This window comes from Cygnus olor, chromosome Z (genome assembly GCF_009769625.2).
Source record: "Cygnus olor isolate bCygOlo1 chromosome Z, bCygOlo1.pri.v2, whole genome shotgun sequence".
NCBI lineage: Eukaryota > Metazoa > Chordata > Aves > Anseriformes > Anatidae > Cygnus > Cygnus olor.
In genome coordinates, this window is record NC_049198.1 from 65,384,028 (window position 1) to 65,397,112 (window position 13,085).

Genomic DNA, 13,085 nt, shown 5'->3' on the forward strand with positions numbered 1-13,085 from the left:
TATTTTAAGGAATTTTATATTATGTCTTGAAGTTTTCTCAAAAGTCTTCTCTTTTTACATGAGGTGAACTGAATTTTTACCCGGACTTTGTCGGGCCTGTATGTCAACCTGTACTTGGTACTCCCGTAGGCTCTTCCAAATCATCCCCTTTGATTAGAGTCCTCTAGCTGCTACCCGTATTGCTTAGAAAGCTGCATCCCATGTAGTTCTCCCTCCCTGGGTCGTCTTTATTCAGACGTCTCTTACCATACTCACAACAGATGCTGGAAGCAGGATCTGCAAATGAGTGCATGGAAAAGTAACACTGGCTAGCATAGCCATGGATATCTTGGATTAAAGTGCTAATAGATGAAATATTAAAATGTTAATACAGCATCTGGGCAACATGGTCTGAGCCAGCTGCTAATAACAAGGTCCATTAACAGTTCTCGACAAGCAGAGGTGATGAATCAGGTCCAGGATCCATCCAGGTAGTCCAGGTAGGAGCAGTAGGAGACAGGGCCAGGACAGGGCTGGAGACAAGGCTGAAGCATTTGTGCAAAAATCCCTCAAAAAAACAGGTTTGGAGACAAATGACAGCAAAGGTCTGAGGGCCGTCCAGGAGGCATGGCTGTGACACAGCTTGGGCAAAGAGAGATGGCCAGGGCCTGAGCCTGAGGGAGGGAGCACTGAGCTCATGGGCACTGTGTGCCTGTGTGGAAGACAAAGGGTGAGGCTGGCCAGGGCAATTGTGACCTACTTGCAGTTAATGACCTGACTCTTTCCATGCCAGTATTTTTCCATTAAATTGCTGACTGTTACCATCTCCACGTTTCTGCTTGTGGTTTGTTGGCATATTTTATTATACCTGGGAAACATTTTCTAAAATAAAAATACTAAGCCAAGGTCACGTGGTTGTGCTATATCAGAATAGACCTTGGGCTACAGGTGGCTGAACCACTGTGCTGTGAGTTATTTCCTCACTGGGTTTTATGACCATTCACATATGAGTCCCACAAGTTTATTTTTGGGACCAAGGTACCTGCACCTTTGCTTAGTGTTCTGGGGGGGAGGGGGGAAGTTAACTTTGAATGCCAGATTTAAAAAAAAAAAAAAAAGGATATATATTCTGGAAGAGGATTATTACAGCTGCAATACTAAACAATAAATCTACACACTTGCTAGCTTATCAGAAATGCTAATGACAACATGGCAATTCTGCCTGACAGTACTTGGTTGTGCCATGTGCAATTCCCAGTTCCCAACTGATCAAGTTTTTAAAACTTTCTGCTCTCTTTAAAGGAGCTAATTGGTAAATTAAGTTCCCCCTTTCCTCCTTCATATTTTGGAACAACTTTCAAATCTGTTTAGTAGGAGTGATGCATCTCTGTAGTGATGACAGAGGAAAAATGAAAGCATGTTCTTATAAGACTTAAGTATTTTCTGTTTTGGTGAAGAAAAAATTCTGAAACCATGCAAAGTCATTCTTCTAATTTATGAAAACTGACATATCATTTTAGAAGCAAAGAAAAAAATCTGATGATACGCTACTGTTTTCTCTGGGAGGGTGACATTAAAACAGGGTGTGTTTTCTGCTTTTAATTTCCTGTGATGTTCCACTCTTTTCTAGGTTGGAGAATACAAGCAATACTTATGAGTGGAAATTCTATAGAGTTGTATATAAATCTTACAAATCTGTTGTAGTGTGTGTAAGATGTAATATTGCTATTCCCTGGGTATTCAGAAGCTATGAAAATGGGTTACAAATTTCAGAGAAAAATGCTTTTTGTACCCTTGAAGATGCTAATGTGTTTTTGGATTGTAGTTTCAAGAATTTTTTTCATTACAGTCTTGAAGTTCAACTTGTAAAAAAGATGCTACAGCACTACTTCTTGATTTAAATATTAAGAAAATCTTAATACAGTTAAGAAAACAAACTGTGCCCCAAGTTGCTGAAATGATCAGTCCCACCTCCAGTGTTGTTTGGAGAAACTACATTTCCTGGAATTCTGTTTATTTGAGAGGACAAAGGCAATTTCAGTCTGATTTATTTTACTTGCTGTCTACATGCATCTTTGCAGACATGGAAGACATCATACAATTATGCCATCAAATGTCAATTACCGTGCCAATATCTGGGCGTTAAAAGAGGAGAATTGCTCACATGTTTTGGTGACTACTGCCTGCGGTTCATTACGAGAAGAAATACAACCAGGTGATCTTATCATGATTGACCAGTTTATTGACAGGTGAGTAACATCTGCTTTTAATTATGTACTTAGTTTGGGAGGAGAAAAAAGGGTATGAGTGGGGTTAAACTGTATAAAAATATGTTGATGTTAATTAAGCTTTTGTGGAATGAGGTGATAGCCTCAGTTCTTAGGGCATAAAGGGACATTTGTGTAAGAAAGCATGATAGGAAACAGGAATGAGATTAGAAGTCTAGCTCTAACAGGTACTGAAGAAATACCAGGCTTTGAAGAATGGTCTCAGACAAACCAAAATACTGCTCCTTGGGAAGAGTCTGCTGAAGTAAAGAGGTCTCTTTGGATGTGAGTGGGAAGCATTGTAAGAGCACAAACCACTATAAGCTTCAGAAAGATTCTGAAATGAAATGGAGAGGTACAAGAAGGAACTCGGTAGAGTAGGATCCTGGTAGAAAAAAAGATACAGTAATGATGAGGCAGTATACTGGAGAGATCAAAAACAACATTGTGGTAAAAGAGGGGGTGATTTTAAAACAAGAATTGATGCTAACATTTTTTATTTTCTAAGAGTCATAAGGACGTATTGTTTTCTAAAGTCCGTGTACTCCTATCAATAACCCCTCCTTGATTATCCAGTGATTTGAAAAATCCAGGCAAAATCCAAAAGGAAGAAGCAACATTTAAAGATCACCAACTACACCAAATAATTCAGAAGTGCAGTTGCACATGTTTAAAAGTCAATTTAATATTAATACTTGTATTATATATTAAAGTCATATCTCTGTGCTCCATCTAGTTTTAAGTTGGAATGGTTTTTGGAATGGTTTATGAGGATTCTTTGTGCTTATGTGAGACTGCTGGCAATATTTCATTGCCAACTGAACACGTCTACTTGTTTTCTGCAATGAGGTGCTATTCGAATTCTGACATAATGATTTTTTGTGTAACTGAAATGTTTTTTCTTGTAAGAGAATGTTATTTTAAGTACAATGTATCTAAATGACTAAGTACCCTGCTGGAACAAGCCCCATATAGACTGCTTTGTGTTATATTGGAGTTGATTTCTGAGCGGAGAATAGCTGTATTGCTATCAGTGGATGGGATTTTTTCCTTTTTTATTTTTTTGATGAGGCTAAAAGTATTGAGGCTGATCACTTTGTTTGTACAGACTAAATCATATTCATCCTTATTCTGCCAATAGTACTTGGAAGTGAGCAATTTTATATCACGATTGATGGAGGAAATGCTAAACAAAGGTATGTGGTTTGGATAATTGTGAGTAAAGCATATATTATTTTGACAACATTATAATCTAGCAGGCCCAAAGGTAGGTGTGAGGAGCCTAACTATGCTAAACTTTGATCTGCATGCATGGTAAGAAGTAGCCCAGAGAGACCACGTTTTTAAACAAGAAAGAATTGGGATGATAGCAGAATTATTGTCTGCTACAGATGAGGGGTGGAAGTATAGAGAAACTAACTTATGCAGAGGTCAGTCAGAAAGACAATGACAGAGCCAGGAAATGAACCCAGATAATGAAATCTGAGACCATACTTCATCCAGAATGTAATTTTCAAAATTAATGATTCATTTTGAAGCTAGCTGATCTCCCACAGCTTTACATTTCCGAGCACTTGCCAGTCTGCATGAAAGACTTTCTGAGCTAGAAAGGAAATAACCAGCTTTATTAAGTTTGGATATTAAGAACATATCCCTTTCAAGAAAAAAAAAAAAGAAAAAATAAAGAAAAACATTTATATAATAAAATTGTAAAGTTATGTGTTGTGAAGAGGATTGAAAGGACGTTGATGGTTTAGGTTGTGTTAAAGAAGCCTTAATGGTATCCTGGGCTGCATAACACAAAGCATCACTAGCAGGTGGAGAGAAGAGATCCTTCCCCTCTACTCAGCACTGGTGAGACCACAGCTGGAGTGCTGAGTCCAGTTTTGGGCTCCCTAGTGCCAGAGAGACATGGACATATGGAAGAGAGTCCAACAAAGGGCCACAGAGACAAAAAAGGGAGTGGAGTATGGCCCCTGTGAGGAAATGCTGAGAGGGCTGGGACTGTTCAGCCTGGGGAAGAGGAGGCTCTCATCAGTGTCTATAAATACCTGAAGGGAGGATGCAAAGAAGATGGAGGCAGGGTCCTTTCAGTGGTTCCCAGTAATAGGACAGGAGGCAGTGGGTACAAGCTGCAGCAGAAGAGGTTCCCTCTGAACAACATGAAGCACTTCTGTGCTGTGAGGGTGCCTGAGCACTGGCACAGGTTGCCCAGGGAGGCTGTGGAGCCTCCCTGCTTGTGGATCTTTAAAAGACGCCCAGACATGGTCACAGAATCACAGAATGTTAGGGATTGGAAGGGACCTTGAAAGATCATCTAGTCCAATCCCCCTGACGGAGCAGAAACACCTAGATCAGGTCACACAGGAATGCATCCAGGCAGGTTTTGAAAGCCTCCAGAGGAGGATACTCCACAACCCCCCTGGGCAGCCTGTTCTGGTGTTCCATCACCCTCACCGTGAAAAAGTTTTGTCTCATATTTAAGCAGAACCTCCTATGTTCCAGCTTGTATCCATTGCACCTTGTCCTATCATTAGATTTCACTGAGAAGAGCCTGGCTGCATCCTCCTGACACTCACCCTTTACATATTTATAAACATTAATAAGGTCACCCCTCAGTCTCCTTTTCTCCAAGCTAAAGAGACCCAGCTCCCTCAGCCTTTCCTCATAAGGCAGATGCTCCACTTCCTTAATCATCCTTGTGGCTCTGTGCAGGACTCTCTCAAGCAGTTCCTTCTCGAACTGAGGGGCCCAGAATTGGATTCCAGATGTGGTCTCACCAGGGCAGAGTAGAGGGGGAGGAGAACCTCTCTCGACCTACTAACCGCACCCCTTCTGATACACCCCAGGATACCAGTGGCCTTTCTGGCCACAAGGGCAGAGTGCTGGCTCATGGTCATCTTGCTGTCCACCAGGACACCCAGGTCTCTCCCCTTCGTTGCTCTCCAGCAGGGCAGTCCCCAACTTAGACTGGTGTCTGGGGTTGTTCTTGCCCAGATGCAGGACTCTACACTTGCCCTCGTTATATTTCATTAAGTTTCTCCCCGCCCAATTCTCCAACCTGTCGAGGTCCCACTGGAGGGCCACACAGCATTCTGGCATGTCAGCAACTCCTCTCAGTTTAGAGTCATCAGCAAACTGGCTCACGGCGCACTCCATTCCCTCATCCAAGTCGTTGATGAATATGTTGTATAGCACTGGTCCCAGTACCAACCTCTGAGGGACTCCACTAGATACAGGCCTCCAACTAGACTCCGTCGCATTGACTACAACTCTCTGGGTTCTTCCCTTCAGCCAGTTCACAGTACACCTCACTACCCAATCATCCAGACCACACTTCCTCAGTTTAGCTGCGAGGATACTGTGGGAGACTGTGTCAAATGCTTTACTGAAATCAAGATAGACTACGCCCACTGCTTTACCATCATCTGTACCTGGTTATGTCTTCATAAGAGGCTATCAGGTTGGTTAAGCATGACTTTCCCTTGGTGAAGCCATGTTGACTGCTCCTAATGACCCTTTTGTCTTTTATATGCCTAGAGACAACACCAAGGATAAGTTGTTCCATCACCTTACCAGGGATGGAGGTGAGGTTGACCGGTCTATAGTTACCCAGGTCCTTCTTGCCCTTTTTGAAGACAGGATTAACATTTCTTTCTTCCAGTCCTTGGGCACCTCTCCTGATGCCCATGACTTACCAAAGATGATGGAGAGTGGCCTAGCAATGGCTTCCACCAGCTCCCTCAGCACCCGCGGGTGCATCCCATCAGGACCCATGGATTTATGGATGTCCAGCTTGCTTAATCAGTCCTTAACCCAGTCCTCATCAACCCAGGCAAACTCCTCTTTTCTCCCGACTTCCTCTGGGGCCTCATGGTATAGGGCTCCTCAGGAGAGCCTCCAGCATTATAGACAGAGACAAAGAAGGCATTCAGTAACTCCACCTTCTCTTCGTCTTCTGTCACCAGGGCACCCACCTCATTCATCAGTGGGCCTACATTGCCTCTAGTGTTCGTTTTATCTGCAGTGTACTTGAAGAAGCCCTTTCTGTTGTCCCTGACCCGTCTTGCAGAGGTTTAATTCTAAGGAGGCCTTAGCTTTCCCAGTTGCCTCCCTGTATCTGACAACAGTCTTATATTGCTCCCAAGTGGCCAGCCCCTCCTTCCATGATCTGTAGACTCTCCTCTTCCACTTGAGTTTGCCCAGCAGTTCCTTGTTTAAGCATACAGGTCTCCTGGCTCCCTTTCCTGACTTCCTACCTGTTGGGATGCTCTGTTCTTCAAGGAAGAAACAGTCCTTGAACACTAACCAGCTATCTTGGGCTCCTTTTCCTTCAAGTATCTTGGCCCATGAGATTTAACTAAGCAATTGCTTGAAAAGGCCAAAGTTAGCCCTACTAAACTCCAGGGTTGCAACTCTGCTTGGTATTCTGTTCCTGCCACATGAAATCCTGAACTCCACCATCTCATGGTCGCTGCAACCAAGGCTGCCCTTAACCTTAACTGCCTCCACCAACCCCTCCTTGTTAGTGAGGACAAGATCCAGCAGCGCTTCTCTCCTAGTTGGCATGTCCACCATTTGCATCAGAAAGTTATCATCAGTGCACTGGAGGAACCTCCTGGACTGCAGATGGCTGGCTTAGTAGGCCTTGCAGCAAATGTCAGGGTAATTGAAATCCCCCATGATAAGCTGGTCCTGGGCAACCTGCTGTGGGTGTCCCTGCCTGAGCAGGGAGTTGGACCAGATGGCCTCCAGAGGTCCCTTCTACCCTCAGCCATTCTGTGATTCTCTGATTACAGGTGGTGATTGAGTGATTGCCATTGTACTGATATTTTTGTTCCCTTCAAGAATATTATGGTTTTAGACTTGTGCAAATTTATTGTTTTGTATTATTTGTCCCTGTTCTTCTCCCTGAGTATGTTTTCTGCTTTTCCAGGACAACTAAAAGACATTATACCTTATATGATGGTCAGTGTTCCAGTCTTCCAGGAGTATGTCATATTCCAATGGCAGAGCCATTCTGCACCAAAACCAGAGAGGTTAGTGAATTTTGTAGATGTATTTTAAAATGTTATATTTTTATTATACTTGTATGGCGTCGTAGTCTAATTACCCACTATCAGAATACGGAGATAATCTCAACCTCTTCCTATTTCTCAGATATGTCATGATATTAAAAAAAATTGTAAAATTTGGAAGGCATGGGAAGTAAAAGATCTTGCAGGATCTTAAGTAGGTACTTGAAACACTTTAAGAAGACATTTGGCAACTTAGATTTCTCCAGAGTCTTAATAGCAGGGCAAAAAATCTTTATTTCTCATGTAAAATGACGAGAGCAACAGTGTGGACTAAATAGGAAGACAGAATTAGGAATTATTTCCTTTCCATTCTAAATGAAACAGCATCTTTGGCTAAGACACTCTGCATACTTGCACTACAGAGAATTAAGAATAATACTTCAGCATTCACAGAAATACCAATATTGCATTTGTGCTTTTGTGCATTGTTGGTCATGGTAGAGAGTAATGGCTTTGTTTAAAGGATATTAAACATAGAAACAGGCCAAATTACATTTGTCTTTTGTTCTTAAATTTTGCTTCTCTTAGTTTAGTCACTTCAAGATTTTCAGGCTTTGAAAACGCATAGAATAAATAGTGTGAACCGTTGCTCTGCTTTTCAACACCTTTATAAACTTCTAGAAGAGAGCATATCTGATTAAATATGCCTTCTCAGTATATTCTTACATCTGAGGAAAAGCGAAGGTGAAGATTGAACTCAGTGTTTTGTGCTGTTGTGGAATTCTCTGATCAGAGGCTGCAGGGAGTTACATTCTGAAGGGCCACAGGAATATTTGCAGAATTAGTCATGTGCATCCAACAGATTCACTCTCTGTGCAATCAGTTACAACAACGAACAAGTCAAAACCGAATTATGAATCAAGTGGCTCAATCTGTACCCTAAGCATCTACAGATATTTGTATTGCTGAGCTTTTCTGCTTGTCACCATCTCACTTCACTGCCATTATAAGTTATTTTTGTTAATTAGCCAAGGGACAATGTGGATTTGAGATATTAACCAGTAGGTCCAAGTGTTGTTAGTGGAACATTTCAGGGCACTAGGAATGAAGGTGTTTTACAGTGAAGTAAAGACATTTTAAAGCTGAAGAGGAAACAGAGTGCTATATATTATATACACACCTATTCATACCCTTCTTCCACTAGGCAGTAAACTATGCAAAATACTTTGCAGTTTACAAGAAGCAAGAGCCTAGCCACATGCTGTTGTCAAAGATTAGGTGCCATATAGTTGTTTACTGACTTTGAGCATGTCATGTCACAACAGATTCAAGGAGTTTATTGACATCTAACTGTAGACTTTATGTAATGGTTTGAAAACAGTGTTATTACTGAAATGATTGGCTATACTTCATACTGTTTCTTCCTCATTTTTTAGAAAGCATAAGTAGATACATATAAGCCATTTCCTGAGGATGCAGGAAAAGTGCACTGAGGCTGGTTTCATCTGATTGTTAAGTATCTATAGAAAGTGCTCTTTAGATATTAATTTTTGTAAAAAAAAGAGCAGAGAAATGCTACTTTTTCAGAGAACAAACATTTAGGTACTTCCCAGCCTCACATGTAATCATTATCTCATTAGCCTGTGCATTCTAATCAGCATAACAGATGTTTTAAAGAAATGTTGTTTTGAGCTCCTAGAGAGGCTGAAAAGAGATGCTTTGACTTTGTTTGAAAATACCAGATAAAAGTGAATTAATTTTTTTTCCAGGAAGTGTCCCTGAAAAGTGTTGGAATTATTTCAGTTTTCTCTGATTCAGGGAACTATCATAGCTAAATGCACTAGCAATAAAACCAAAACTATTAGTGTAGTAGGCTAATTAAGGAATTTGCATGAAAACATCTGAAAACTTTTTATTACATTGCATTTGTGCAAATATGTGGAAAAATTCCATTGTATTTTTTTTACACACTGTAAATCAAATGAGAACCTGAAAGGAATTTATCTTTTCTGTGATTGTAGGCTTTTGAATAACATAGTCTGCCTTGGTTGTTACTACTTCTAGAAACTCACAGCAGCATCTTATAAGGACTGGAGTGGTAACTGTAAAGAGTTTCGGGGAAATACTTCCCAACTCCTCTGGTTTAAGTGAAATCACAGCTGAAGATTTTTATTCATTTATTAATAACACATAATTAACAGGCAAACAGTGAGTTATATGTTCAGAATCAGTATAAGGGATAAGCCACAATATTAGATACAGCATGTTAATAAATACATACAAATTTCTAAAAGTCCTTCTGTGGCTGATCTCCTAAAACTCTCATTTAGGGCCATCTACACATATGCACACAGCTACATGCACAAATGCCCTTCCCCAGCATGTGTGGGTTGCAAATATACCCACCCTCTTCTGGGATGGCAAGTTTGCCTACACATCTGCTGTGGGGTACTCCAGCTTTATGTGTACTTCTGCTGTTCCCCACAGTCCATGGATCCACATGCCAAGTGAGAAATCACCCCACAGGGTCACATAGCACATTCAAGGTATTGCTACTTGTTGCACCCCTATATGATGGGTTGACCTGCTGGCGTGCAGGCTCCTCACAGCATTTTGCAGAAAGGGTGCTCCAGCAGACATTTAGGAAGTCCATGATGCTGAGAAGACAAGGCTTTTCTTTGCATGGTCATTTTAAACAGATGTCATTGTTGTTACTTTCCTACTCAGGACAGTTGTGGATTTCCTAGTCCCATTTACACATGCTGGTACACTCTCACTCCTATGGTATTAACTATTGCTTCCCAAGCCATGTAGCAAGAGTGGAAATCATGATGACGATTTCATCATCATGATGTACGTGGTCCTTGTTGGAAATGTAAAGACTATTAGAAAAAAAAAAGATACATGTACAGCTCAGCCACAAGCAATAGCGAAAATGTAAAAGTTTCAGATTCCCAGGGTACTCTTTGAAGTATACGCTTAGAAAGTTTTGCAAACTTTCAGAAAGTGAATTTCATATTCTCCTCAGCTTAACTCCAACACTGTGGCAATGCAGTGCTTGGTGGCATGAGCCTGTAGCATTTCATGATTCTATTCTCAAAGTAAGCAAAGCCTAAATATAAAGCAGAATGTTTCTGTTTTCCAATCTCCTTTGTCTACTCTGAAAACAGTACTCCAAGTGATACAATCAAAATCAGGTGAGCTCAATATCATTCTTATCAGTAATACTATTAATTTATCTTGCTTGATGAGAAAACTGAAACTAATTTTTGCATTTGGACAGCTGTAGCCATGCGAATACTGCTTAGTATCAGGCTATTTTTTTTTTATGTAAGGGTGTTTTTTTTTGTGAGATGCAGAGCAGTGCACCAGGGAAATTACTTGCTTTGCCTTATATTGGCATATTTTGCAGGTTCTTATTGAGATTGCAAAGAAGCTTGGGCTTCAATGTCATTCTAAGGGAACAATGATCACAATTGAAGGCCCACGTTTCAGTTCTCGAGCAGAAAGCTTGATGTTTCGCAGCTGGGGAGCTGATGTTATCAATATGACCACAGTGCCTGAAGTGATTCTTGCAAAAGAAGCTGGAATGAGTTATGCAAGTATTGCTATGGCAACAGATTATGACTGCTGGAAGGAGCATGAAGAAACAGTGAGTGCAACTTTTTTCCTCTGAGTCTTGTCCAAAAGGATCTGGATGAGAACCTGTATATAGCTTTTGGCAGAGGTCACATAATAAATTAAATCTGGTTTTACTTATATCTGTATTGAAGAATTACTCTGGAGTAACCATTGTAAAGTAAGAACGGAAACAAATGTTGCTACCTCCTTCATTTTTATAAACTTGCCTTACTGCTAGCAAACCATTTAGCTCCTTGTGTCTGAATCAGGGGGGCTGTATGTATGAAGTTAGTGTGAACTTGTCTGTTGTAATCTGTCTGGTGTTCTTTCTTTTGCAACTCTTTGCAAAAGGGTATGTCTTCTTTAGTTCTTTTTCTTGTGGAATACACTTGGGCAGGAACTACCAATGAAAAACTTCCACCAATAGCCTGTTAAATCATAGTCATCATAGAAAGGAACAGCCCAACTTTACCGCATGAGACAACAGAGACAATTTAGTTGGACACCTGATAATTTGCCTAAGTAACTGTAAAACTTCTCTCTCAATTTTTATGTATACAAATAAATTCTTTCCCACACCCCTGTACAGTATCACTTAAACTGCTTCTAGTTTCTCAGACACAATCTGAATCTTGCCTCCATTTTTCTACAGCACTGTTTGAACACAGACTGCGCACTGCTGCAAAAACACTGGTAAATAGAGATGACATAGATTTTTATGAAGCCAGCAGTTCCTGGAGCATACGCTTCCATAATATCAAACTACTGTATCAGATACAGCTTAGCACACATAGAATATTTATTATTATTAAGTTGAATTTCTGACTATACAAAATATTTTTTTATCCTCTAATATTCATCAGTATACAAAAAAAAAGTATCAAGTCTTTGGTAAAATTAATACACACATGTGTACTGTGCTGTAATAAAGAGCCCCCTATGACATTTTATTTAAAGTTCCCTGTGACACACGGAGAACAGAACTAGCGACTTCTCTGCAAATTCCACAGAGATTTAATAATTACTTGGTTTACTTAGCTTTTGCTTTTTCTTATTTTTTTAGATTATCACTTTATCCAGATGTGTTAGTTTTAGTTTATTATGATTCATAAATATGCCTAGAAAGCAATATGTTTTTTCACCAGTGACATTACTTGTAATGTGTTCAAATGAAAAGCCCAACCAACATTTTTTTTGAGTATGAAGTTCACAGAATCAGGACCAAGCTATAAAATACAATCAAACTTAGACTCGCAGAAGTTTTTACTAGCTAAAAGGATCATGGCATTTTAAAATACATACTGTGTTTTTGTCCGTGCTTCACCTTTTCACTTAGAGCTGGATTAGTTGAATAAATTTAGTTGGGGCATTTAAATCTGTGCCGTAAAAACTGAAACACCACTCAGTTCTATTTCATTTGTAGGTTTCAGTGGATAAAGTTTTAAAGACGCTGAAAGAGAATGCAAATAAGGCTACTAGCATACTCCTTACTGCTATACCTCTGATAGGTTCCATGGAATGGACAGACACCCTGCACACCTTGAAAGTAAGTACACATATAAGGTCAGTTTGTACTGGGGACAGTGTATGTGTATATACAAGTCATATAGGTATATGCTCTAAAATGTTTCTGCTTAAATCGTAACTTTTTAAATTAGGCGCTTTAACAAACCAAATCTATTCAAGATGGATAAATATATTCATTAAAAGTCTTACAAACTTTGCTGCAAAAATTCAATTTTAGCTTCATTTTCATGGCAAGTGTTACGAAAGGTAAAAGGATTAAAGACATCTATATATGGACATTGAAGTATATGCTTCACAGCACAGTGTACTGGTGTAACCCAGCCAGCAGCTAAGCACCACACAGCCATTCGCTCCCCCTCCCATCATCCCCCATGGGATGGGGGAGAAAATCAAAGGGAAAAAAAATTAAAAGGAAAGCCTGTGGGTTGAGATAGAGACAGTTTATTAGGATAGAAAAGAAAGGAAAATAATAATGATAATGATAATAGTACTACTAATAATAATGTGTACAAAACAAGTGATGCACAATGCAATTGGTCACCACCCTCTGACCGATGCCAAGCCTATCCCCGAGCAGCCGGTCCGCCCGCCCCGGCCAGCCCCCCATATTAATTGTTCAGCATGACATCAGATGGTATGGAATACCCCTTTGGCCGATTTGGGTCAGCTGTCC

General features: G+C 40.3%; 1 protein-coding gene across 4 annotated transcripts in view; it reads left to right on the forward strand.

The window, feature by feature from the left end:
• Positions 1 to 12,545, forward strand: part of LOC121061682 (methylthioadenosine phosphorylase) — a 29,289-nt gene extending 16,744 nt beyond the window's left edge. For all 4 annotated transcript variants that reach the window (XM_040540887.1, XM_040540889.1, XM_040540888.1 and 1 more), the window contains 4 exons: positions 2,061 to 2,228; positions 7,183 to 7,285; positions 10,677 to 10,916; positions 12,309 to 12,545. In XM_040540887.1, coding sequence (XP_040396821.1) covers positions 2,061 to 2,228; positions 7,183 to 7,285; positions 10,677 to 10,916; positions 12,309 to 12,530 — 733 coding nt within the window. In that variant the 3' untranslated portion in view covers positions 12,531 to 12,545. The remainder of the gene's footprint in view (positions 1 to 2,060; positions 2,229 to 7,182; positions 7,286 to 10,676; positions 10,917 to 12,308) is intronic.
• Positions 12,546 to 13,085: the final 540 nt, after the last annotated feature.